The 27,704-nt window shown below is 48.8% G+C and overlaps 2 protein-coding genes across 2 annotated transcripts in view; one reads left to right on the top strand and one right to left on the bottom strand.

Annotated features, from left to right (window-relative positions):
* The first annotated feature begins 856 nt into the window (after positions 1-856).
* On the top strand, positions 857-8,947 carry BRI3 (brain protein I3). Its single transcript, XM_080940795.1, has 3 exons — positions 857-1,134; positions 1,418-1,520; positions 8,556-8,947. The coding sequence occupies exons 1-3, from the start codon at positions 993-995 to the stop codon at positions 8,686-8,688; spliced, it is 378 nt and encodes a 125-aa protein (XP_080796921.1). The 5' UTR covers positions 857-992; the 3' UTR covers positions 8,689-8,947.
* Positions 8,948-9,996: 1,049 nt separating this feature from the next.
* BAIAP2L1 (BAR/IMD domain containing adaptor protein 2 like 1) overlaps positions 9,997-27,704 on the bottom strand; it is an 80,606-nt gene continuing 62,898 nt past the window's right edge. Inside the window, exons 5-14 of the mRNA XM_080940536.1 lie at positions 27,577-27,648; positions 26,834-26,971; positions 25,820-25,972; positions 23,587-23,754; positions 22,633-22,780; positions 20,520-20,730; positions 19,888-19,965; positions 17,977-18,166; positions 10,907-10,944; positions 9,997-10,374 (exon numbers count right to left, since the gene is read on the bottom strand). Of these exons, the coding sequence (XP_080796662.1) occupies positions 10,299-10,374; positions 10,907-10,944; positions 17,977-18,166; positions 19,888-19,965; positions 20,520-20,730; positions 22,633-22,780; positions 23,587-23,754; positions 25,820-25,972; positions 26,834-26,971; positions 27,577-27,648 (1,272 nt within the window). The 3' untranslated portion in view covers positions 9,997-10,298. The remainder of the gene's footprint in view (positions 10,375-10,906; positions 10,945-17,976; positions 18,167-19,887; positions 19,966-20,519; positions 20,731-22,632; positions 22,781-23,586; positions 23,755-25,819; positions 25,973-26,833; positions 26,972-27,576; positions 27,649-27,704) is intronic.

The following is a 27,704-nucleotide window of genomic DNA, read 5'->3' on the forward strand; positions in this document are numbered from 1 at the left end:
CAGTAGCTATGTAGAGACCGCATGCCCCCCCCCCCTGTAAATTCAGGGTTCTCCCAAGCAGGGCAGTTATTTCTAATTGGTGGTCACAGCTCCTGAAAATTACAATTAATCAAAAGAGGAGGAGGAACACTCAGCAGCTGAGTAGGCTTTAGTGGACAAGTGTACTCAATGTGCGCCCTCCTACACCCAGGGGTGTGTGGGCGGTGAAGGGCGTGACTTGGGAGGGGCTCCCCTCCCTTTGGGTGGCGACTCCGTGCTGGGTTGGGCAGGGGGAGGATTTGGGCGGGGAGGGGCAAGGTAGTCCATAGTTTAAGGGGCAGAGGTGAGAGGGTTAAGAATTCCAGGCTCTCCTGAGTCACATGAGCCCATGTCCAAAAAAGAAAAAGAAAAAAAAGAAAAAACAGCGGCGGGGACGGCGGGATGGCCAGCGGTGAAGGCGCCCGCTTGCTGCGGAACCTGCCAACCTATCTATCTCAGGACCCATAAGGTGGAAAGCAGGAACCCACTCTCGAAAGTTATTTATTCTCAAATTTCCAAATGCGTGCCCACTCATAAACACCCCCCATAAATGTAACAAACTTTTTTTTCTTTTTTTTTTAGAAAAAGACAAAACCCAAAGAAGGCCAGGGTTTTATTGGGTATCCGGCCGTGGCAGGGTGTCAGAACTTCTCTGGAAGTCAAAGATCCATCGGGGCGGGGGTGGGGTGGGGGGGCGGGACTGAATGAGGACAACACCCCACCAGCGGCAGCCGGGCTTCTTTAAGACGCCCGCCCAAGCCCCGCCCAAGCCCCGCCCCGCCCCGCCCACGTGACCCCGGTCTTGTGACCGGCGGGAGGGCGGGGAACCCTTGGCGCGCCAGCCCCGCCCGGCGCGCGCCTCACAGGGCCGAGCTGCCCGGGACACGGCCGTCGCTACTACCGCCGCCATCCCTGCCGGGCCGAAGGAAGCGAGCCGGGCCGGAGCTGGCGGGCGCGCGGCCCCGGGGGCCGCGATGGACCACAAGCCCCTGTTGCAGGAGCGCCCGCCCGCTTACAACCTGGAGGCCGGCCAGGGCGACTACGCGTGCGGCCCGCACGGCTACGGGGCCATCCCCACCGCGCCCCCGCCGCCGCCCTACCCCTACCTCGTCACAGGTGGGCCCACGGCTCGGCGGGGTCCCCGAGCGGCCTCCTTGCTGAGCACCGCGCTGTCCCGGCGCGGGCCTGCCGGGGGCAGTTGCTGCCCGGAGCGCTCTGCCGGGCCAGGCCTTGCCCGGGTGGCCGTGAACTTTGTGTCGGAGGGTTTGCACTTGGCTTCTAGAGCCCACCCGCAGGCGCGCTCAGCCCCGTTGGAGGCGGGGAGGACAGGGGATAAAGGGGAGGGAGGAGAGGAGGAGGGCCGAGTCGCCCGGTGCTGATCTGCGCTCCGCTCCCACAGGGATCCCCACCAGCCACCCCCGGGTCTATAACATCCACAGTCGAGCGGTCACCCGGTATCCTGCCAACTCCATCGTCGTGGTCGGAGGCTGCCCGGTCTGCAGGTAAGCCTTGGGGGGGGGGTGGCGGAGAACGCACGTGCCGGAATCTTGCAAAAGCCCAGCGGGGGTGGGATGGGGTGGGGTCACAGCCTGGCTCCAGTCTTAGAGGGAAGTCCCGCATGGGAGGGACTGCAGTGGGAGAAGGTGGGGTCACTCAGCCCTGGCCCTGAATTTACTTTATGCGGCAGAAGGATGGGTTCCCTTTCCTGTGGGGAGTTGAGTGCATTTGGGAGGCATGGCACCCGGAGTGCGTGGGACGCAGGAATGTTAACAATGGAGACTTGATGGTCTTTCCTCCCTAGTACAGAGATCGGCAGCGAATCAGGGTTTATTTTGTTTTGTTTCTCCTCCAATTTCCGCAAGTGTATTGTTACAGTTGAATCTTACTAAGTATTGGGACTTGAGTCTGCTGGCCAGTATGCCAAAGGACTTAGATCCAAGTGCTCCAGCTGTGAGGGTACAGAATGCAGACCAGGGCTTAACAACTCCTGGCCACTAGCTGGCCCAGGAGGAAACCCCGTGCTTCTTTGTTTGGCTGGAGTGGTTTTGTTGTTGTTTTATCCTCAAACTGGAGCTGACAAACTTTGTGAGGACTTTATGTAAGAGAGATACAGCCAGGCTCCTTTTAGGCAGGCTTTGAGGATTCAGCTTCCAAGTTAGACTTGCCACTCACCCAAATAGGCCAGGTAGAGACTCGTGCAGGGCAGGGTTTCAGCCTTTGTCTTCGAGGGGCAAGTTCGAGGTCTCTGAGGTGGAATTAAGAAACCCTTGTTTGGACTTAGCTTTCATTTCAAAAGTGTGTTTCAGAGGCTCTAGAGTGGAGCCATGGGGAAGTTAATGATTTTGGAAACTTCAGTGGCCTCACAGGAGATAGCTGAGGTTGTGTTTGGTGAAGAAGGCTGAGGGCTGGTTAGAGTTCTTGTCAGGGACCTAAGTGACTTTGTATTTTGGAGCTGCTGTGGCGTGGGAATCAGCTGCTTCCTCCAACTGTAGATGGGCCGACTTTCTGATAGCATATTCTTGCTGACTGCCTCCGGAGGGCAGTTCTCTGCAGGAGTTCCACCTGAGGGCTTGAGGCACACCAGGTAGACCTGGTGGACAAGAGGGAGCATAGACTGGGAGGCGGCCCTGGCTTGTTGAGCCAAGGGGATTGGTGCAGGGTCTCCTGCGCAGAGCCACTGGGGATAGTAGGGGTTGTATGGAGGTGGGAAATGGGACACTTCCTTTGTGGCCTTGAGGCTCGTCCCTGGACGGGAAGTCTCAGCCCTAAGGATGGGGCAAATATGAGGTGATCTCTCAAGTTTAAGGAGAGGTATGGGGTAGACGGCAAGCAGGCAGGAAGATGGGGAGGGGCAGTGGAGGAGGGCTCACTAGGATTTCATGTGTGCTTTTTCCAGCAATTAGGTCCTGGCCCTATGATGGTTAGCTGGGTTTTTCTCTCTCCCTCAGTAGATGGGGGGGGGGGTGTCCCATGAGGCTCTCAGACCACTGAACGTGGGAGTGGGGCAGCAGGGCGGTATAGCTGCTGTAGTCAGGATCACTGTTGGGCGGAGAAGTGAGTTGTTTGCAGGCTTGTGTGTGGCCTCTGCTCATGGGGCTCTTCAGTAGAATCTGGGACAAGGTCGGGCTGTGGCTGCTGCCCTCTCAGGAAGGTCTTGGGCTCTTGTGGTGCTGCCTGTGGATGGAGGTGTCCAGTATTAAGGAATCTGGATCCTCGGAGGACAAGTCTGGGGGTGCCTCATCCTCCCAGGCCACTTGTGTCTTGGCAGGGAGGTGCAGGCTATGCTGCACCCCTGGAATCCCTGCAGGTTTGTTTACAGTGCCCCCCTCCCCCCCTGCTGCTAGCCCCTGGCTTCAAAGCTGACCCTGTTCATTACAAAAGCAGGCATGCAGGATGTTGGGGGCTCCCTTTCCAGGAGGACTGCAGCACAGGAGGGGCCAGCTTTGCCTCTGATGTAGGGAAAGAGTGTGTTTCTGGGGTTGGGACAGAGGTGTCCCCTGTGAACATTTGAATCTACCCCTGCCTGGCATCTTAGGGCTGAAAGAGAGGACACTTCTCATGTGACCAAGCTTTCTCCCTTCCAGATGTAGCCTGCCAGGCCCTGTCCTGTCTCTCCCTAGTGGCTTGGCAGGAATTTGTCCAAGTCACACGTCTGTGATTCCCTCTGAGTGAGACTTGGCATAAGAGGCCGGTGTCGCTTGTCACGTTGCCATTCTGTCTGAGTCGAAGTTAGGCAGCCTGGCTCCGTCTCCTTTTATAGACATTTGCAAGAAGCAATTTTCTCACCCCCAGTGGGTGGATGGGGCTTCTCTCAGCCCCCCCAGGCTTTAGTGCCCCACCTGCGGCCATGAAGGCCCTGGGCCTCCGAGGCAGGTGTGGGTTGCCCTAGATGAGGGCAGATGAGGCTGACAGCATGCCCTGGGAGCACAGGTCACAGTGGAGTGTACATGCACAGGGTGAGTGCTATGGTTGTGAGCGCAGAGGCTCCTCATGTACTGGCTGGGTTAGTTGTTACTGTTACTGGACATTTCGTTTAGGAGGTGATCGGAGAGACAGGAAGAAACTCAGGGAGGGTGGGGTCTGGATGCAGCACCTGGTCATTTGTGGGAAGGCTGTTTATGAAAGCCCCTGTGGGCTGAGGTGAGAGTCTGGGGAAGGTGGGGTAGTGGCAGCTCTGGGTTTCTAATAATGGGGTGGGGGAAGGGCTGCTCTGCCCTATCTGTGGCTGAGGAAGGAGGTGAAGGAACTGGCCATGCCTAGCAGGAGGTAGAGGCTGGTAAACTGGCTGTGTGCTGGTGAAGGCATGCAATCTGGGATGTTGTAAGGGATTCTTAGGCCTGGATGGTGCCTGGAGCTCCTGGGCTTCTTGAACAGCAGGAGGGCTGGGGCCAGACCTGGGGAGCCTGACTGTGCTTGGATCTCTGCCACACTTTCACAGATGCTCAGGTGCAGCTCCTGTCTCATCTACCTGTAAGATGAGGCCAGGTCATGCCTATGGAATGGGGGTGCTGTAAGGACACAGGAGGGGTCAGGATAGGCCTTTCCAGATGAGGACTTGGTCTTGGGACCCTCCAGGACGCCATGTGTTCTGTAGCTCAGAGCTTCCCTCTTGCCTTCCTCTGTCCACTTCTGTCCCTCTTGTGGCCAACCTGTCTGGCAGATGTGGGGATCTAATGGCCACTTGTTTATGGAACCTCCAGTTGGGGGATAAAGAAGTTAAAGGCTTTGAAAGTAGCCACTTTCCTAATTTCCTGTACTATTTCCTCCCCTTTCCAGTGACCTGCTCAGGGTGGAGGCGGCCCAGGTTTGAGTTCTGAGCCATTTGAAAGAGTTGACGCTCGTCCGGGCAGAGTTAAGCCTTTTCTGGATGTTATAGAGAAAGTAAGGTGTTGGGAACAGGGACAGGGCAGCTGGAAGGCAGGAGCTGTTTTCCTGGGGCAGGGTCTTCACTTAGTACGGCAGCCGCCTCTAGCGTCTTGCTGACTATAGGTTGGCTTAGAGGCTACATCCTGTTTCTGGAGTCAGATGTTGGCTTTTAAAACTAAAACTTTTGCCAATGTTCTCTTTGAGATCTGGGGCAGAGCTGAAGTTAAAATATTAGTATTTCTGCAGTAAGACGTGCATCTTCATGTTAAGTGGATATATTAAGATTAAATAGGCTAGGTGGAGGTGGTGCATGCCTTTAATCCCACCACTTGGGAGGCAGAGGCAGGTGAATCTCTAAGTTTGAGGCTCACCTGGTCTACATAGAGAGTCGGGTCTATGTAGAGAGAGCTTGTCTCAGAAAACAAACGACTATAAATCACCCAGCATATGTTCAGGTCATACCGCATTCAGGTTGAGTTTCCTCCGAATTTAGGAAAAGTTCTGCTTCCAGAGCTTTGGGCCTTTGGTCATGTGGGTTGAGGGCATGGGATCTTCTCATGCTCAGAGCAGGTCTCTCTCTTTCCCATCCTCTATCCACTGAAGCCTGTATAGAGCCTGGAGTTCGAGTTGCTGTGGTGGGATGAGGGTATGTGGTCTCCATTCACAGACTGTTGATGGCTGTCAGATGTCCCACCCTCCTTAGGTGACTGGTCTCCACATGATGTGATTAAAGGAGCAGCTGGAGGTGTAGAGGTTTTTAATCCTCCCAGAGGTGAGCAGCCCTAAGTAACTTGAGGGGGTGGCTCCTTAGGAAGCATAAGGTTCTCAGTGCCATGTCTGGTCACTTTTGACTGTGGGGTCAGCAGAACATGGCACTGCTTCCCAGCTCTGAACTCTGATAGAGCAAGTGTGTAGCTTGCTGAGAACTAATGCTTTGAGTTGTCCCAGTGCCTAGAGGCCCAGTCGTGACAGGTCAGCTAGGTCTGATGTGGCTCTCTCACTGTATGAGCAGAGTTTTAAAGGGGACAGAAGATGTAAGGCTTTGCTTGTGCTAAGATGTCGGCCTTGCTACAGTTGGGAACTGTGTGCATCAGGCCGTGCAGGCCATGAGGGAGCACGCAGCAGACCTGCCATCCTGGACTCCAAAACAAGCTTGTGCCAAAATACAGCAGTAGCCCACACACCCCAACGCCCTCACACCTTGGCATTATCCTACAGTGCCGCAGCCACCTTCTGGGCTCGTTTCAGGCAATAAAGGCCTTGAGGCCCCTGGTTTCTTTCAAAGGTCCTGCTGACCCAGTCAGCGAGATTTGCTTCCTATGACCAAATGCTTTTGAGGGACATTTTCTTTTCCTTCCTAACTTTTTAAGACTAAGTTCTCACGTAGCCCAGGTTGGCCTCTTGACATGTTATGTAATTGGATTTCCAATACTCCTGCCTTTACCTCCTGAGTGCTGGGTTATGGACGTGTACCACTGTGCCCACTTTTCATGATATATTTTCTACTTGAAATATGCAGACCAGCGTTTCTTAGAGCTTTACCTCATGACTGGACAGTTGTGAAGGTGCTAGGAGAAATGGAAGGATGAAGCACAGATAGAAATGCCTGTATGGGTCGTGATCACATGGCCCTCTGCAGCCACTCTGGACACTCTAGTGCCAGGTCCCTCCCACCTGTGCCTGGGGACAGCTGCTGTCTGAGGGCAGAAGAGCAGCCTCAGGTACTTTGCAGCTGGGTTTTTTTTTCACCACTGGTTAGAGTGCACCCTGCAGCTGCAGTGGGATGGAGGAGTCCTGCCAAAGGAAGTGTGGTGACTTGGTGACCTTATGGTAGTTAAGGGACATTATAAGAATCACAGAACAGGCCCTGATGGCATGTCTATAATCCTAGACCTTGGGAGGTGAAGGCAGGAGGGCCAGAAGTTCAAGGTCATCCTCAGTTACATGGGGAGTTTCAGAGACCCTGTTTTAATTCCCCCACCAATCATGCAAGAGGTAGCTTTGCTGACAGGAATGCAGGAATCCTGATTCTTGTGGCTCACAGGTGCTAGAAAATTGTGCCAGGTGGAGTGGGAAGCTCCCTGGAGCCGTCTGTTTAGAGCCTCCTCACCTGAGAGCTAGCTGGGGTTCTGGTACTGCTCAGAGGGTTGAGGCTGTTCTGGCAGCTTCTTCTGGGTGGTAGTGGTGGGGCTTGGCATGGACTTTGCCTTGTTGTCTAAGCAATTGAGAATGAGATTCCCAGAATATTCAGGTTTACTTGTCATGGCCCTAGAAAGTCAGAGCTGGGACCTTGCCCACTCCCCCTGGTGAGGGCTTCAATTTTGGCTGTCAGTGTGTTTGGTTTTTTTAAGCTCTCTCTCTATGACAAGGAGCAGTCAGTGTAGCCTAAAGGGTCAGTTTACAGTGTGAGACCAGAGGGAGGGATAAGAGGGTGCTGGGAAGAACTCCTAAGGCAAGCTCCCTTACCCCCACTCCCCAAACAAAGGCAAACCCAGTGGGAGGAGGGAGAGGGCTAGCCAGGCTAGCTGTGCACCCTGGGGCATCCCTGCTGAGCCCTCTGTCCTGAGCTGACCAGCTCAGACATCACTTCTGACTATGTCTCTCCAGCAGCCTCTTTTCATTTTGTTCTCTTGAGCTTGGCTCAGCTTCTTTGTCCCAGTGGTATGCACTGCCCATGGGCATGTGACTGGAGTCAAGGATGGGGGTCTCCCTGTCGGGAGCTAAAAGCCTGGGGAGGAGCTTGTGGGAGTCTTGTAGAAGTGAGGCTTGGTGTCTACATTTCCGGAGGAGCCTTGCTTCCCACCATGGGACTTCTGAAAAGATCCTTGAACCTGATTAGGTTACACGGGGAGAAGAGATTCCATTAGGTCACTGGATTTGTATTCATGCATGATGCGGGCTTTGCCTGTCATCCCTGAGTCTTTGGGCTCCACGCTATGCATGTTGGAAGTAGACTTAATGGGAAGCCTTAAAAGTTCTCAGGTGACTTTCTGCATTTGTGAACATGGCTGACTGTTTCCCTTAACTCCACACCAACCAAATGATCACTTTAAAAACAGAGGACAGAAGAGAAACGTAAAACTGTTCAGCATTGGAGGAGCATGCTGGGTCTGTGGGCAGAGACTTGGCCTACTGCTCAGCTCTGGCTTCCGACCCCAGCACAGCAGACACTCCAGAGCGGGCTCAGTGCGGCTGTGCCGTCTTTTCCGGAGCTGCAGGAATGTTTATAGACTCTTGGGTCACTCTTATTTTTGTTGGGTATGAAGGCAGAGTCAGAGGACAGGTCTGTGGAGTTGCTTCTCTCCTTCCATCTCTGTGGGCTCCAGCTGGGGGCTGAACTTGAAAACCTGATGATTGAGGCCATCAGGTTTCTGTGGCATCACAGGCCCATCTCACCCCTTTTTGTAGGAGTGTGTAACTAATGCAAAGTTCTTGCCTTTCTTCACGTTAGGTGATACTTTCCACTGTGTTCTCTGAGTTTGCCTAGGATGCCCTTGGTAGCACTGGCAGTTTATACTGGTTCCAGCTAGTTCTGTGCTTGCCAGCTCTGAGGTGGGGCCAGCTGCCAGAGCACGTTCCCCTGCAAGTTGGGCAGGTGCACTTTGTCAGTGTGGTCTCCTTCCGTACGTCCCGTGGGCTGTCAGGTAACTTGATTGCCTCTCTCTCTGCAGGGTTGGCGTCCTGGAATACTGCTTCACCTGCCTGGGCATCTTCTTGGCCATCGTCCTGTTTCCTTTTGGGTTCCTCTGCTGCTTTGCACTGAGGAAGCGAAGATGCCCCAACTGTGGAGCAGTCTTTACTTAAAGGGAACAACACACCCAGTTTTCCTACATTCAGCTATCTTTTCTAATGTAAATGTTGTGTACAATAGTTTTATTTGATTAAGCTTCAGGACTGTTTTGTACAGTGCAGTGGGGTAGACTGGCATAGGCTGTGCAGAGGTGGAAGGCAGCAGCCTGCTCCCAAGGCTGAGGATAAAGCGCTGCTTCTATTTTTTGCAGTCTTCAATTTGAGAATGATGAGAAATACTGTTTTAAATAAATGAGATTCATACCATTGTGTAGCTTGTTCTGCTTGCCCAGTATGCTGCTCCTATGAAAAAGTGTTGCCAAGGGAGATGTCACATGCAAAGGCCACCCATGACCACCTTCTGGTCCTCAGGTATCACTATGGCCCAGAAATGTGTTTCAAGCTTTGCTTTATTAATAAACATTACACATTAACCATTTGGTCGTGTGAGGGAGACCCAGGGCTATGAAGGCACACCGCAGCAGACTGCTTCCTGTGCTTGTGTGCTCAGTCCACTCCCCCTGCTTCACATATCTGAAAGCCACACTTGGCTTTGCACCTTATCCTGCATGTAGGTTGGTCACAGGGAGAACTCTGGCCCTCTCAGGCCAGGATCCCTGCCTAATAGTAATAGAACAGCCCCACACGCATGACCCAGACTCTGGGGGCGGGTGTTGGCATGGGTAGGCCTGCACTAAGTTGCTCTGGATGGGGACATCAGCTTTGCCCTCCCATGTGAGCTGGCCACTGCTTGGCCCAGTGTTTGTTGTACACTGACCCTGACCAGTTAGCAACTTGGGGAACAATGATCTAAGAAACTGTTCTAGAAAGGGTCCACACCTTGGGCAGGTAGGGACAGACTGGACTCTGTGATGTGGCCTGAGCATTTGCTGGTCTCGTCTGAGTGTGGGACAGTTGCCTTTTACTGGCCAGTAGAAGTAATGGAGTTTTGGTCACCTAGTTTGTATAGAGCCCTCAGATGTACTGAGACCCCTGCTGGCAACCATTGTAATGCTGAATTCAGTAGCTCCTGGAGGTAATTTATAGTGTCCTGAAGGGGACCAGCTGTCTTTGCATTATGCCCCAATGCCTGTCAATGAGGTTGGATGTTTAATCAAAAGGTTAAAATAGGGTCATTAAAAATTATATTTAATATAGTTTCATAATTTATATTTCTTACTGGATTTGCATGATCTGATGCAAACTTACATAATATTTTTTAGATGAACATTATAATGCTACTTAAGAACACAGACTTTATCAAATAAAACTGGTTTTACTTGCATTCAGCTACAGAAAGCCAGGCAAAAAGCATACGCCAACTATTCCTTATTCTGGCTATTTCTTTAAAAATTAAAAAGAACTTGAACCAAATTTACTGTTTTTTAAATAGAAAAGAAAACAAAATGATTAATTTATTCACTAAGCTACTCATTTACCTTAGAGACAAAAAGGTGTAAACCCAGCTCTATTAAACTGAGAAAATACATTGATTTGCTCAAGTGGGGGTCACTGAAATCAGGCACAGTCTGTGGGCGTTGACAGTGCCCACACTTCTCCAGCAACGTGTACTATGGCCCTGCAGTGCGAGCTCGGGTGGACGGACTGGAGGGTCCTCAGCACCTTCACCGGATGATCGGTGCTGATCGGTCATTTGTCACTGTCGGCCGGAGTTTCACGGTGGCAAAGGGGTTTTCTCCACTGTAGGGGAGGAAAACACGGAAATAGACACACTAGACCAAAAAGAGGAAAACTCCTCCAGGGCAGGACTTAGATGTGTGTGTGTGTGTGTGTGTGTGTGTGTGTGTGTTTGGGGTGTGTGCACGCTGGATGCCATTCAGTCTTCTCTCAATTCCACCTTCCATTTGAGATTTGAATTCAGTGTTTCTGTGGGTTGAGCGTCGAGCACCCAGACTCTGTCTTCCCCTCTGGTCCTTTGTATGCTTGTGTGGCAAAGACACACATTACATACAGACCCGGGGCTGCCCGCTGTGAACACTATACCAAGCTAGGGAACGAGTCACACAAGAGGCTGCTTCAGTGTGATGGAAGGAGCCCTGTGGGCAGACCGCTGTCTGGTTAGATCTGAACCATGCTGCTCCGTCCCCCTACACTCCATTCCTGGGGTGATAGGAAGGGTGACTTCAGTTCCCTCGTCTCTGAGAAGGGCATGTGGGGCACTCCTGGCAGACAGGACAACACTGTACCGACTTTGTGCATGGGGTACACATACCTGAGGAATGGCGGCTTTGCAGTCCCATTTGCATCACTCTGGGGAAAGAAAGATTACGGAGGGCTTGAAATTGGAACATTCTAAATAAGACACAGGTAAAGACAGGCAAAGTTAAGTTTAAAGCTACCCATGGGACTGGGTTCATGTAGATAATCTGAGGTCAGCTCCCAGCACCTGCACCCACATACTGGCTCCCCAGCCCTTTAACTCCAGCTCCCTGGAATCTGTTCTCGGGCTCAAGGACACACATAAATAAAAATAAAGATATCTGTGTTTAAAAGTATCTTGTGATCTCACATTGAGACTGCCTCAGATCTAAAGTATTTCAAAAGAATAAGCCAAGGAGGGAAAACATTTTAGAACTTTGAGGGTCCTTTGCATGTCAGAAAGTGGAGTGCAAGGTGCCTTGAAGTGTGGCAACAATGTTCACACACAGCGTGAAACATTCTGGATGCTCAGAGAATTCAGATCGTACAGAATTAAACTCAACACCAGAGCACTGCGTGGAAGGAAACACTTGTACATGGCACTACTGTAACTGACCCTGCCCCACACCCCTTTTTAAAGTGGCACCCTCAATGACGTGAAGGTTACTTAGTTTGGGAGACTGGTGCTAACTGCTAGAGTTAGCCATCTGAGGACCTGGGGCGTGGCTTGGCAGAACACTTAGGTAGAATCCAGTTTGTAAGAGGTTCAATACTAGGGAAGGGGGAGATTGACAGAGGTGGAGGCTCCCGAATTGAGGATCTGTTCAAGCCCTGCAGGTCTGTGGCAGAGCGCTGAGCACCTCCCTCCGATTCACCTCTAGGCTGTTGGCTGGGGGACTGGTGCGTCATCTTTCTAGAATTCTAAAAATCTTACAATCGGAATCTTTCCGCTGTTCCTCTGAGATCACTCTGAGGACATGGTTGATGTAGCACCACCCAGCAGAGGGCAGAAGACTACCATCTAATGCTCCAGAGCCAAGCTGCGTCCTAGAAAGCTTCCAAAGCAAGTGCTTCATGTGCTAGTTTGTGTTCGGAGGCTGAAGCCCGGGCCAGGACTCCCACAGGCCAGTATCTCCTGAATACTGGACTTCACCTGATAGATACACTATCTCGGCCAGAGGCAGGCTGGAGGCACCTGGGCCATGACCTCAGCTGCTGGGTTCCCTGGAGCCACCACAGTCATCTAGCACAGGACTTGGTCCATACTCATCAGAAGCACAAAGCGATTGCCTGGCTTGGCACATCTTAATCAGGCTTGAAGTGGTGCTAAGTGACTTCTTCCTGCAGGGCACTCCATTTATTTAGTGGGTACAAGTCACCTCTGATGTAACTTCATTTGATAGGGATTATTAAGAGTCAATTTATGATTTCTTTCTAAAGAACATCAGGAGGTCCAGCCTGTCGACTGCCTGCTTGAATTGCTAGCACGATTTGATTGGACTGCCTGGAGCAGTAAGCCTCAATCGGGAAGGAGCCTCTTGGTGCCCAGAAGTCAAACTAGAAATGCAGCCTCACGGCCCGAGGCTGTCTCGATGACCATAAGCAGACTCTTCCCATAGGAAATCACTTCCTTCTGACCTATCCTGTGTGGCCTTAGGAGGACAGTACCAGACCCTCAACTGGAAAATAGAAAGCTCTCTACCTGACAGCACCTGCTGCCGACCTTCCCAAAACCACAAGCTAAGCGCATTTTAAGGCGCCTCACCAACACTCTCAACAGGCTTCTCATAGCTCCAGGTAGAAACAACCAAAAGTCCGACAGAATCTAACACTTGACTTTCATCCAGTCTGTCCCTGTGAGATCTCAACGACAGGGCATGGAGATCCTGGCCTTAGAGAAGAAACAAGGACTATGGGGCACACACAAGAGGGTCCTGGGTATCTGAGAATGTTGTTTCTTAATCTGTTGCTGATTCTATAATCACTTTAAGAAAATACACCTAGCACTTGGGAAGCCAAGATAGGAGAAGCGTTTGAGGCCAGCCTGGGCCACAGAGTGAGACCCTGACTCAATTCCCAAAGGTCTGGAATGTAGTTCAGCTGGTATTCACTAGGCCCTGAGTTTCATTCCCAGCACTTCATAAACTGGTCATGGTGGCATCAAGCTGTAACCTAAGCACTGGGGAAGTGGAGGCAGGAGGATCAGAAGTTCAGGACTATTCTTGGCCTCACAGCAAATTTTATGCTAGGGTGGGCTATATGATCTTGTTTTTAAAAAATGAAAAAGAAGGTGTGTACTCTATGTGCTATTCTTGTGTTAGGTGCATGAACTTGTATGTTATCCTTTAATAAAGTGTTGACTTGAAAACCAAGTACAGGCAGGTCCCTGACTTAGGTGATGGCGTTCAATAGAGTAAAGTGATGCTCGGTGTGGTGCTGAGACAGCGTGTGGCGCTCTGCAGAGTGCTGTCTCGTTAGGTGACAAGGTGCTTTCAACTTCCAACAGGTGTTTCAGGATAACGCCACAGCAAAGGTCCAGAAATATCAGCACCAGCGAGTTTCAGGCAGCTTCTCTGCTGCTTGGAGCTTTTCAGTGGTCTGAAAGTGTAACTTTCCTTCGGATCAAGTCCCCTGCCTCACCCCTCTAGCAGCAGTCTAATTTCTAGACCAACTTTTAGTGCCATCCATCAGAGTGACTTCAAAGCACACCATTATTCCTTACCCATCTCGCTGGCATACAGCCCACTTCCTAGGCAGGAGTGACTGCTGTCCCCAAACCCGTCCTCTCCACTCCCCTTCCCTGCAGTTGGGGGTACCATGGCAGACAGGCAGGGCCTGTTCCCCATCCTGTGTCATCTCCAGTAAGGTGCTCATATGGGGCCCGGCAGGCCATCAGGAGAGTGGACTAGTTTGCCCTACAGCACCAGGGCAGCAGTGGCCTTGGGTCTGGAAAGGGAGATGACCAACAGGAGGCTGTCTGTGTCCATGAGGTAACAGGCAGAGTGGGAGTTTGTGATGCTGCTCACTCCCAGAATGACGACCTGGCGTACACATTTGCATACACTGGTTACTTGCATTCTGTCCCACTGTCCCCTTCCTACTGTACAGAGGTCTTTGTGGAGATGCACAGGACCAAGAGCTTGATCCCTTACAAGATGGTCTCAGTTTAACCTAACACAACTCATTCCTTAGGACGCAGGAAGACACTTTCATAGGAGTAAAGGGCTATGTGGCTCAGGGTGGGTGGGGTCCTGCGGAGAAAGCCCAAGGGACCTGGAACACCTAGTAAAGATGGCTATTTCAGTATGATGACGTATGCCTGACATCTCAGCACTTGGGAGGTAATGTCAGGAAGAGGATTTTGAGTTGAAGGCTACTCTTGTCTTCATAGCAATACATTTTCTTAAAGTCAAAAGAACGGCCATTTCCCTGGGTGTAGGGACACATGTCTGTAATGTAGCATCTGGAAAGCCATTTTACATCTGGCAGGGCAGATTGTGTTCAAGGCTCCTTGAAGCACAGTAACTGCGGCTTCCTCCCATCTCTGCTCCTGGGACTCCTGATTTGAGCCTGTCTAGAGAAGGAGCAGTGTCAATGGAAGGTTGGTCGTTCTCCCTGTAGTTGGCATAGGATCCTGAACTATTCAAGAGGTGTCAAGATCTTTCTGTAATTGGTACAAATCCGTCACGTAACCTGACCCTCTGACAGGAAGCCGCCTGCATTTGTGTAGGTTCACTGTCTATTTCTCCTCCGGTAAGTAAACACCCTTTGTGGGACCAGAACAGGAGCCTAGTAAGCCTGGGTAGGGACTCTTAAATAGTTCTGCCTTTGGATTTTGAAAGCCAATTGCCTTTTTGTAGCCAGGGCTAGCCATGACTTTGAATTCCTGATCTTCCTGCCTCTACCTCTGAGATTTTAGGTGGGTAGCAGCACTATTAGGTTTCTGTGGTGCTGGGGATAGAACCCACAGCTTTATCATGCTAAGCTAGAACCCTAACAACTGAGCTACATCTCCATTATTTTCCGGTGACTTTTTCTTGCTGGTATTCCCATTATCTTCTGGATCAGGAAGGCAATCCAGCATCTTATCTGAGAAGGCGGTGGAATTCGTCTTATCAGCCAGAGCTCCCAGCTCCCTCCTCTCATCGTGCTGATAACCACTGCTAGATGTAGTTACAGGGATATTCCCCGATCCGCTGTGGGACCCAGGAAGTGGCTGTCATTCTGTCCTCTATTTCCCACGGTTCTGTAATCCATTCCAACCTTAAGTTATCCAGCCAGACCAGTTCTCAGCAGCTCAGCTGGTAGTGGCAGGAAGAAATGCTATGATTCTGTGTGGGTGTCGCATCAGGACTGGACGTGAAGTTATCAATCATCCGGGCTGGAGAGATGGCTCAGTGGTTAGAGCACTGACTGCTCTTCCAGAGGTCCTGAGTTCAATACCCAGCAACCACATGGTGGCTCACAACCATCTGTAATGGGATCTGATGCCCTCTTCTGGTGTGTCTGAAGACAGCTACAGTATACTCACATACATAAAATAAATAAATAAATCTTAAAAATAGAGAGAATATCAATCATTCATCTACCCACCCACCCATCTGTTTATATTTATCAAAATCTGGATCAAAAGAAACATAATGTTAATTATATCCTGGAAATATAATCATTATTAAAATTTTTCTTTTAACATTATTCTAGCTTTCAGAAAATGGAACCAAATCAAATCCATCTTTTTTTTATTTTTTGAATGTTGCTAGGGGTTAAATTCAGAGTTTCCTACATTCTAGTTGATTGTTCTACCACTGAGCGATATTCCTCGTCCCTAGATGATGATGGTGGTGGTTATTATTATTATTATATTCAATATACATTCAGGATCCTGGGCAGACTACAGAGAGGACAGCCAGTCTTCCACTGACACTGCTCCTTCACTAGACAGGCCACTACGTGTAGTTGATACCAGCTCAGATCAGGAGTTCCAGACAGGAAGCTGCAGAGTTAGTGTTGCTTCAAAGAACAAGCATGATGACCGCTGTTGGTTTGGGACTCTGAGGTTTTGTTGTTGATTTAAATATTTCTTTATAATCTCTTTCATATTTTTAAAAATTTTACATGTTTAACAAGTGTGTGTATGTGTGTGTGTGTGTGTGTGTGTGTGTATGTGTGTGTGTATGTGTGTGTGTGTGTGTGTGTGTGTGTGCTGGGCTGGATCCCAGGAGCTTGTGCATGTTACCTGGGTACTCTACTCCAAAGCTATCCCCTATCCCAAAGAGTGCTGTAGATGAGGATGTGGTTATTAGGTATTTTAGATTTACAAAAGGACTGGGACAAAACTTAGACTCTGATTTAAAAAAAAAAAAAATTTTTTTTTTGAGAATCCTTTCTTATTGTTGTTTGAGTCAATATTTAATTTTTGAAACTGGATTTGCCGATTTGTCCATCCTATGAGAGGAGGATTTCTCTGTCAACCCCTTGGTCCATGTGGCAAGGTTAATGAAGATACAAACATGTTTTGGGGCTGGAGAGAGACGGCTCAGAGGTTAAGAGCACTCGCTGCGCTTGGAGAGGACCTGAGTTTGGTTCTCGCAGCTCCATGAGCACCAACTCACACAGGAGTGGAACATGAATATCAGACATAGAAAAATGAAAATTTTAGAGCTATAAGGATGGAGCTCAGTGGTAGAGCACATGTCTAGCAAACAGAAAGCTTTGGAATCAACTGTCAGCAAAATAACAAAAAAGCAGTCAATGCCCCTGGAGAGCACTCCATGGACAAAGTGCTGGAGTTTTGTGGTTGTTGGTTGGAGCTCAGGTCTCATGAGTGCGCCTGTGTGAACTCCACTGCTGAGCTACACTCCAACCTCTGCTTCTGGTTTCAAAAATGGAATCTCACAAAGTTGCTTAGGCTAGACTTGAACTTGCAATCCTCATGATGTAGCTTCCCAAGTAGTAGGGAATATGCCACCCTCTCCCCACAACCAGCTCCTGCTGTCCCAAGTCTCAGACTGCACTTTCCCACCTTTGGAGCGGTGTCTTGCAGCTTCCCTACAGCCAGACACCTGCCCAGCAGGTGAGCACAGTCAAACTTCCCCACTATAACTACATATCCAAGTTAGTCTTGAACTCATGGAAATTCTGTCTCCATCTCTTCAGACCGGACACAAAGGACACAGGCTTCTTTGCACCCTGACTCCTCAGCCATATTCCTTTTCTCTATCTTTTCCTCTTCTCCCTGAAGAGAACTATCTAGCAGTCCCCCTGACCTAGAGCCAAACATCTAGTCCATGCCCTGTGTGTGCACATTGCATACTATGCTTAAACTTTCTGCTCTCTGCCTCATAAACATCTCCCAGTATCTTCTACACAGTGACCCTTCCCTGTCACAACTTGAATGTCACTTCAGAGAGACCACAGCCACATATGCTGCCCACTGTCCTTTGTGACAGAAGGGCTGACTCTTAGATGCACAAATGCATCTAAGTAGGCTGCCCTTGCTAACAAGCTCTGCTGAAGGCCTTGCCCATTCTCTGCAGTCAGCTTGGAGGCCATCCCAGCATGCTACTCTCAGTGGGGTCCCTGGAGGCTTCCCCACTCAGAATGGCTTTTTCTTTCCCTTTCTTGGGGCTTCATCTTGGGACACTGAAGTTTAAACAAATCCAACCTGTCACATCCACCCAGGATACTGTTCCTATTCATTAGTTACCCACCCCCTTCATTTTTAACAGAGATTTTATCCTGTTTTGGTTTATTATCTGCTTCTGATCATTAGATTCCAAAGAAACCTGGGCCTCAATTGTCTGTCTAGAGCTCACAGGTGCCAGGCACTCTGTAGACACTCCACCTGCATTGCCAAGGGCAAGGCTGCATCTAGGAGCCCAGACCCTGCAGTCCCCATTTTTAAGCTCAGTCTTTCTTCTTTTCAGAAAATAACAAAAAAGGAACAAAATGCAGAGGAAGAAGATTAAGAGAATTTAAAAACTAAGACAAAAGCAAGGAGATAGGAACGCTCCAGTAAACTAATGGTGCCCACTCTCCTACACAAGATAAGCAAAAGAGAAAAGTGGGCTAAAATTTGTGAGAGTGTGTGTGTGTGTGAAGAAAACCCAAGGTCCTAACACCTCCCACCCCTCCAGCACTCACGGGAGATGTGGATGAGGCATCTGGTCTGGACACTGGGGCTTTGAAGGTAGACGTAGAAGGCATCTTGGGAGCGTCTGGTCTCCTGTCTGAGGCGGCTCCCACGGACAGGCACTCCAGGTAGTCGGGAGGCGGGATGACGACGCTTTTCTCAGTCAGATCCACAGTGCTGATGCTTCTCACTGGTGCAGGGCTCAATGCCAAGAGTGAGGGGGCCAAGTCAGACAAGGTCAGGCCACTTGGACCCCAATACCCTAAACGCCACGGCCAAGGACTAGGGTGGCAGACAGTAAAGATGAAGTGGAGCTGGGGAGATGGCTCAGCAGTTAACAGCTCTTCCAAAGGACTCCAGCTTGATCCCCAGCATCCCCAAGATGGGGATCCCCAACTATCTGTGACTCCATTTCCAGGATCCAGTACCCTCTGTACCCTCTGAAGGCACTGTGTATGCATGTGGTTCATGGACATTCATGAATCAAAACAATACACATGGAAAAAAAGGTGAATAGAGGATAATAACACTGTGCTGCATACATATATACATACAAACACACATACAAGTTCACATGCTTAAGTGTTTACATACGTGTGCATGTATCTTTAGCTATATATTGAGACCTTGTCTCAAAAAAACAACTCTTACCCCTCCCCAAATAGTTGGTTTCCTTTTTAGTATGGCAGCATTTTTAGACTCTACTAGAGAGGAACACGTGGAGATACTTTCTGAGGAGACGGGCTGAAGGATGCTGAGCTGGCACTGAGGGGTCAGAGGTCAGAGAACAGCACGTGTGAGAGACTTTATGGTAAAGATGACCAGTTCAGCATGGATGTGTCATTCCGTAGGGTCCATTATACAGCCAGTTAGAAATACCTAAGACCTCAAATATCCACATTGGATGTATATTCAGCCTGGACAGGCTATAAAAGTTCTGAACTCTTAGCTGTATGTCCTTGAGCAAGGATCTTATTTATTTTATTTTTATTTGCGACAGGGTCTCACTGTGTAGATCTGACTGTCCTAGAACTCACTATACATAAACCAGGCTGGCTTGAACTCAGACATCTGCCTGCCTCTGCCTCCTGAGTGCTGGCATTACAGGTGTGCTTTAAGTTTTTAAATGTATGTTTTTACCAGTTGTGAGCTACCTGACTGAGAACTGAATTTGATCCTCTACAACAACAGAGAGCATTCTTAAACCCTGAGCCATCTTTCCAGCTCCAAGATGGCTATTTTCATGGTCACAGCCTACACTGAAACACTGGGGATTATCGGTGTGGTAATGACAGAGGAGGCAGGCTGGCGTAGTTACACGCATGAGCAGATGTGTGCAGCCGGTGAGCTGCTCAGTGGGAAGTGCTTCCACTGCCAAGCCCGATAACTTGAGTTTAGCCCTGGGACCCACATGACAGAAGGAGAAAACCGATTTCTGCAGGTTGTCTTCTGACTTCTACACGTGTTGTGGCATTTGCTTCCTCCCCCAAAATAAACTAAATAAAATGTAAAAAGGATAGATGAAATAGCCCAGGAAACACAGATAACAGAAGCATAAAGGGACCCACAAAGGACACTAAGTGGGACACAGGGAGGAAAGAAAACAGCACCAGGCCAGAACATCACAGCAGAGTTAAGCTGCACAGTGCTACCGCTGCTGGTAAGAGACCGTGCACTGTGGGCTTAATGTGCAATTGGTGGGCACAGGGAAGGGTGAGGAGTGAGGCTGGGTCTTATCATGGCAGATAGTCGGGGAGGCTCATGGACCACTGAAACCACAGAGGAGCATCCACTGGCTCCTGTCACCCAAGTGCTGAAGGTTAATCCCAGGGTGGCTGCATATGCGGCTATAACTAATGTGTCTGGGACATTAGGGCCAAGGTAAGGCTCAGTTACTGGGAGAGATGGGTCATATGCCCTACCTTGGTGTAGGGACAGACATTGCTTCCTTCACATTTTCTTCCAGCAACTTTGTATATGACGATGGGAACCAGCCCCTCCTAAAGGTAAGATAAAGAAGAAAGACCCATCTGTGATACCTGAGGCAGGCACATAAGTCCTACACACTTGAGGATACCCTGATGACAGCTGGGGTAGGCTAGCCACTCCCAAAGGGGCTGAATAAAATAGAGGCTTTTCAGGACACACACACACACACACACACACACACACACACACACACACACACACACACTAATAGATTGATGATCCCAGGAATCAACGTGCTGGAAGGGAGAACCGATCCCCTGAGGTTGTCCTCATACATCCACGCTACATACACACACATACATGCACATATGTAGTAAGTACATATAAACAATATTTATGCCTTTTGTGAGCAGGGACATAATATGATCGGATGATCTATTCCTGCACCAAGCTCAGCTATATAAATGCACAAACAGCCTGGGATGCAGTAACAGCAGCTGCCTCAACTATAAAGAGGTACAAAGGGCTCTACACCCATAGACAACTCGATGTTTACAGGAAAGACAGCAGCTCTCTAAGGCGAGGGCCATTTGAACCTGATGCAGATGGGTTGGTGCCAACTCACGCTTTGGTGGTGTCATGCTCCCCGTAGAGCCAGCCGTCCTTCTCCTCGGGGATGAGCAGTGTGAGGATGTCCCCCTGGGCAAAGCTCAGTAAGGTCTTATTGTTGCCAGCGGTGTGAGGGAAGATGGTCTTCACTTTCTGCTTCTTCATCATGTTCAGTCCAGTTGCAACAGAAACCGACCGCTGTAAACTGGGATCTTCCCCAGTGTTTGCTGAAGTGAGCAAGGCCATGACGGTGATTCAGACAACACTTGGCGGGCAAGTTTAAATGAACGACTTCAGGAATCACTTGTTTCTGTGTCTTGCCTACATGATCCTTTTATGGAAACTTAAATTTTGGCCTATTTTCAGACTTTTCACATTGCCCATGAGGAGGAGACCTATGCCTCAGCCTGGAGGCTCTAATAGTCGGCAGAAGAGCCCGGCAGCCACGAGCACTTGTAATAAGAGAAGGCCAGCTCAGCAAGCCCGCTTTACCTGTTCCATAGCAGCCGGGCAGCTCTTTTCGCAGGTTAAGTGCCCACACTTTACTGTGTTACAAGACAGAGGAGGAAGCTGGAAATGCTGGTGTTCTGGCTTCTCTGAGCATGCACATGCTGTGCAGCTACCGGCCAGCCTCCAGAGGAAGGCTCCTCGACTGCAGATACTGATGGACACAGAAACTGAGCCCACAAGAGTTTCCAGACTGGTCCAGATCACAACTGGCAAACGGCAGCTATAGCTACTGGGGCAGTTGAGCCCACAGGCTCTACTCTGGAGCACTATGCCACTGTGGTCTCTCAACTTCAACACAAGCCGATACGCGCTACTCCAGGAAATGGGGAACTGGCTTGGGGCTTTAAATACCCGCCTTATTACTGAATCTCCATAACAAATACAATACAAATTTTGCTGTTCTTAACATGTCTCTGCCTCCAACACTGAATCTGCCAGAAAATTTCACTTGGCTTTTACTAGAAGGAACCAAAGTTATTAAATGCATTGTATGCTTTATTTACCTTTCTTCAAAAGCAAATATCTACAAGCTATTATTTTTCTTGCTGAGCAATCTCGCTTGTTTTTTTTTGCAATCTTTCACCTTCCCCTCCAGCTGAATACTATAATCTTTGGTTCTCTCCAAGGTACATACAACTTGACTACCACCAGATTTGTACTGAGGGAGCTTTCAGATATGGAATGCTTTGTGAAACTAATTTATTACTTTCTATCCTGTTTAATTACAATACCTCTCAAGCTGGAGTGATGGCTCCGTGGTTAAGAACACGTTACACTTGCAGAGGATCTGAACTAGGTTCCCAGTGCACATGGCCAGTGGTTCACAACTGCCTCTGACTCCAGTTACAAGGCATCGGTCCCTATTCTGGCCTCCATAAGTGCTTATACCCACACAGAAGCAGAAGCACATACTATGACTGCTCTTCCAGAGGTCCTGAGTTCAAATCCCAACAACCACATGGTGGCTCACAACCATGTATAATGAGATCTGATGCCCCCTTCTGGTGTGTCTGAAGACAGCTACAGTGTACTCACATATAATAAATAAGTAAATAAATAATTTTTTGAAAATCTAAAACATTCTTTTCAACAAAATATTTACTTTGTAGATATCTACCAGTAGACAGACCAGTGCTCAGAAACGTCGCCTATCCAATGTCTTACGGTTTAGATTAGATCTTATTTAGTTCGTCTCCCTTACTCTCCCCACCCCCACCCCCTCCCACACTGGGAGTGGAACCTAAGGCCCTACTATGTAGCTGCACTCAGCTCCAATGTTTTCTTTAAGGTATAAGTTATTCAAAGCCAGGGCTGTATGTATCTACTAGACCTGTGTGTATGCCTTTCCCTCATCATCAAAAAGTTATTTAACAAATTATTTTTTAAGTGTAAAAAGGGAGCTGGAGAGATGGCTCAGTGGTTAAGAGTACTTCCTGTTTTGGCAAAGGACCTGGGTTAGGTTCTCAGCATCCATACTGAGTGGCTCACAATCACCTGCGGCTCCATCTCCAGGGAATCCAGTGCCAGCTCCTGGTCCCTGAGAGCACTAATCTTCAAAAAATTAAATAGAAAGACCAACTTTTTTTTTAAGCTTCCATAAAAGAAACTAAATCTCTTACCTGTGGAGTTGTTTGTTTTTTCTGAACTCTGTACAGCTGTGGCTGGGTTATTGAACATATCGATCAAAGGACTGGTATAGGCTTTGACTGAAGGAGCGGGAGGCATCTTTGGTGAGTATTTAGAAAGGGTGTCATAATCTTTCCCAAGCTGTAGAAACAAATCTCTGTTAGACTAATATTAGACTAGCATGGTGAGAGAATACAGATTTCCAGAATGATTCTTACCATGTGGCAGAAACCCCACTTCCCTAGTTGTGAATATTCAAAAGTATTCATTTAAAATTTTATTTATTTAGAGAAGGAGTCTCACTATGTAGTCCTGGCTAGCCTGGAACTCTCCGTGTAGACCAAGCTATACTCGAACTCAGAGAGAGCTGCCTGCCTCTGCCTCCTGAGTGCTGGCACTACAGGTGTAAGTCATCACATCTAGGTGGGCTCCCTCGTAAGTGCTACTTGGCCACAGGGGTCTACACTCAAAATAATTTTTTGAACATATTATATGAACTTGTTTAGCACATAGCTTAGATGACAATCAAATTATGCCTAATCTTGTTTCATATACACCATCACCCAGATTTGCAAGTCAGGTCTGCATTATTTTGAAGCAATTCTTAAACATATCATTTCTTCTTTTAGAGAAAGGTCTAATATATAGTCTAGGCCAGCCTCAAATTTATGATCCTCCCGCTGCTGCCTGCCTGCCAACTGGGGATAAACTTATGATGTTGGAATTACAGTAACAATACCACTTCTAAAGCAAAGGTGACGCAGCCAAGCAGAGCATCAAATATTTGCACGGTCAATTCTAACTGTAAAGGAGACGGGGAAAGGTTAGAGTCAGGATCTGGGAATAGGAAAGGAGGGCTCGTGTGTCTGTTGAGGTCAGTCCTGGTCCTCTGAGTCAGTCTGAATTAACTCATACAAGTAAGCATGCAGAAAGGAGACTGATCTTACCATCTTGTTTCTCTCGGGCATGGGGGATGGCTGTGGCGTCCCGGACACTGGGGTGGAGATGGGCGTCTTTATCTCTTCTATCATGTTCATGATTTTCTCCGGGACTTTTGTGGCATCACAACAGGTTTCCTGCCACCGGGGCAGCTTGGAATTAAGTAACTCTGCAGACTATAAATACAGAAGAAACAAAATTAAAGACAAAGGCGCATTGTTAGAAGAGCTGATAAAGACCACTTCGAACAGCATCTCTACTGATGTATTACTGATTTGCCCCCGAGCATGGGGGCTCGGAGTCTAATTCAGCAAGAAGTTTAAGCAGCTATGAATATCTACTGGGTCTCAGTTGCTGAAGAGGCAGGCTGAGGACCTAAAGGAACTTACCTGCTTCCTCAGCATAAATACAGAATTTCCAGGTAACACAAGACCATACATGAGTGCATGGTTAGTGTGCGCACGTGTATGCACGCATGTACATCTCAAAAACAACAGCAGCCATTCAAAAGCTAAAAGGGAAGAGCTGAGCAGCTAGTATGATTCTTCCATTCTCTAGATGTCCCTGGAATTGACCATCACTGTCTCCCCACCAGTCCTAAAATCAACACGCCTATCGTGGTAGAGGCCCAAGAAGAACAGTGTTAGGTGAGTGAATCAGACTGTGTTCCCGGAAGTCCATCTGTGGGAAAGAGCAGGTAGGGGAGCTGTGCAAGCAGCGCTCCTGTCAGTCTAACAGGCTAGGCACAGACGGGTGGCACACAGAGAGACAGGGGCAGAGTGGAGACACTGCATGTTCCTGCTCCCACAGCCTGGCTCTGCTCCTGTACCAAGGCTCCCTCGCTGAAGCTACTTTGCCTGGCAACAGCACTTGGTATTCTTTTTCGAGCTTACACACTTCTGACCCTGACTCGCTGGGGAGGGGGACTGAGGACCACTGGCTAGCGCCGGCTAGAGGACAAGGATGCTCTAACTGCAACAAGGGGAGCACACAGCAGCTTTCAGAACTGAAGATGCTTCTGGTACAAAAAGAAAGAAAGACACTATTAGTAACTAGAGCTTCCCGAAGATAGCCCAGGTTACCTCCTGACATAGAGGGGCACTGCCGTAGGAAGAAAGCTCAAGGTTGCTTGGATCCCCCTGCAGCTGTGACCCTGCCGTTCTGCTGCGGCTGGAGGCCCTCATCATGGGAGCACAAACACTTCTACAGGTACTGCACTGTCGCATTTACAGATGCATATACACCAGGGCAGACACAAAAGCAAGCACCAAAGACAGCCGTTCTTTTTCATTATAACCATTTAAACCTCTAAGCATCTGAATTAAGAAGCTGCATATTCACGTTACGAAACACACAGAATGTGTGACACATGCACATAAAAGGGCAGGTTTTCTCCCCGGGAAAGAGTTGGCTTATTTTCCAGCTCTTGCAGAACTTCTATTTTGGAACACTGTCTTAAGTCACTTGCTTATGAACAACAGTGAATGTTTGACCTCAATCATGCTAGTTTGGGATGCTTACAAAGGCTCAAGAGAATTAAAAGGAAAAAAAAAAAGAGTAAGGGAAATTGAGCATGCCATGTAAGTGTTCCTGGGCTCTACTCTAACAGCTGCATCTGTGAGAAGGGAGGAACTAAGCCAGCCTTTTGGTTGAGGTGATCATAGTGGGTACTGTAAACAAGAATTAAAAAATAACAAAACTCAATGCCTTGATGGGTCTGAGTCGGGGGGAGGTGTCTGTGGCCTTGGGCAGAACGGCCAGGGATCCTATATAGATCCATGTTCATCTAGAACCACCCAGAGACTGGGGCTGGTCAAGACAGTGACACCAGGATGCACAGGAGTCTACAGACGTTGACTTTTTTATACTGTGTCTTTTTGTTTTTGAGACGTAGTCCGGGCTTGCCTCAAACACACGACATAGCTTAGGATGACTCTGAACTTCCACCCTTCCTGGCCTCACTTCCTGGGATTACTGCTGTGCATCACTGAACCCAATTTATGAGGTGTGACAGAGATCAAACCCAGTGCATGCTGGGCAAACTGAGATTCAACCGCTGCCCCAAATCTGTCCTTTTTAGAAAGAGGATTTTAAATATAGATAAGTTAGTAAATTAATGCTAAGTGGATATTTGGCCGTTTATTTCCCTTGTACCTTGGTAATCTGTAAGAATAGGCATCCGAGGACTTTTGAGTACAACATAAAGCTACTGCAGCACACAGAGCAATGTCGCACACTCACCTGCAGGTGATAGTACCGTATGTGACTGGCAAGGCTGCAGTGCTTGTCCACCAGGAAGCAGAAGCGCCGCTTTTCCTCAAGCAGCGCCTCTTTGCAGCCATCTGCGATGAACTTCTGGATTTCACTCTGGCGAGATGTAACAGTCTCCACATACTATGGACATAAATAATAAAGATAACGGGAGCATCTCATTGCTACACGGCATGGCCCTTCTCCGAGGCCACCTTTCTACCCAGTTTAGTTTGGTTATGGAGCGAACACTAAGGCAGACACTAGACAATACTTGTAACCTGGCCTGAGAGGACACCGCCATCATTAAGGCACTGACTCATTCAGAGAAAGGTTACCATGGGGCAGCTGACATAATACTCTGTACTCCAGGAATGACTAGAGTCATCTTAGAAAGTTTCAGGCCTGACCAGAGTTCCAGGTGCTAATCATGGGACTTAACCTAAGCCTTGCTCCCCATGGTAAAATGAGGGTAGTGAGGCCTCGCGTGGCGGTGCATGCCGTTAACAGCAACACTTGAGAGGCAGAAGCAGACAGGTCTCTGTGAGTCCTGGACTAATCTGGTTTATATAGAGAGTTTCAGGCTAGCCAGGCCAAGCAGTGAGGTCCTATCTCAAACAAACAAACAAACAGGAGGGACAGACAAGCAAATCCCAAAGGTCCCCTTCTTTTCTCTGAGTTAAGGGGAGATGCCACTAAGTACCAAGTGTCATTACCTTAACTCTGCAAAATGCTGCACTACAAAGTTAGATTATGCATGCTTTGTTTTTCTTTTCTCTGAGACAGGGTCTGACTACGCAGCACAGGCTAGCCTAGGACTTCAGACCCTTCATCTCAGCCTTGAGAGAGCTGGAATGACTGACATGCCACTGTACTCAGCTGGGATACTTTTGCTCCGCCTCAGCGGTAGCACAGGACAGGTGACAGGGTACAGCTGGCTAAGGTGAGCTCCCTTTAAGCTGTACATTCATGATTGAGAGAGGAACACATAGCCGAAACGCTCACCTCGATTTCTTTGTGTTCATATTTGAGTGCGTTCCGTCCACCTTGACTTTTTCTTCTGATCTTCTTCAGCTCCGCCTGAGATTTCTCCAAAGAATCTAACTTATTCCTGTGTTCTGCTTGATATCTTTTAAGAGTGGCCTGTAAGTTAAACGATGTCTCACTGAGCGCTGTGCAAGCTGTCTTGGGGTCATCTTTGCTCACGCTTCCAGTGTGTGTGGCTGACTGACCTTGACGCCTCACACTCATTCGGCTCCGTCTGGGGCTTGAGAGTGACGGCCATACTGTTCCCGTAGCTACGCCCCAGAGGGTCTCCTCCATCCAACCCGAATTCTTACGACTATCTTTTCTTTTGCATCCCCTATTTTCTCAAAGGGCTCTAGACACTGGGTAGTCAGTGCTTCGGTGAATACACAACAATGTAAACGGGCTGGGGATGTAGCTCAGTGGTAATGTGCTCGCCTAGCATATGTCAGGGCCAAGGTCTATCCTCAACAACAACAACAACAACAACAACAACACATACACACACACACACACACACTGGTATGCACGTGTATAACATTCTCCCAGGCCGAGAGCTCAGGTGGTAGCTAGGGTGGATGAAAAGCCCACTCACGTTCATATACTTTACATCAAGTTCTGTATTCTTCTTCAACAACAACAACAACACACACACACACACACACACACACACACACACACACACACACACGGTGGCTAGGGTGGATGAAAAGCCCACTCACGTTCATATACTTTACATCAAGTTCTGTCTTCTTCTCCAGCTCATGGATGATCTCCTTATGGAATTTTTTGAACTGTTGACAAGATGAAAATTAAAAAAAAAAAAAAAAAAGTCATATCTGATTTGAGT

Source organism: Micromys minutus, assembly GCF_963924665.1.
Source record: "Micromys minutus genome assembly, chromosome: 29".
NCBI lineage: Eukaryota > Metazoa > Chordata > Mammalia > Rodentia > Muridae > Micromys > Micromys minutus.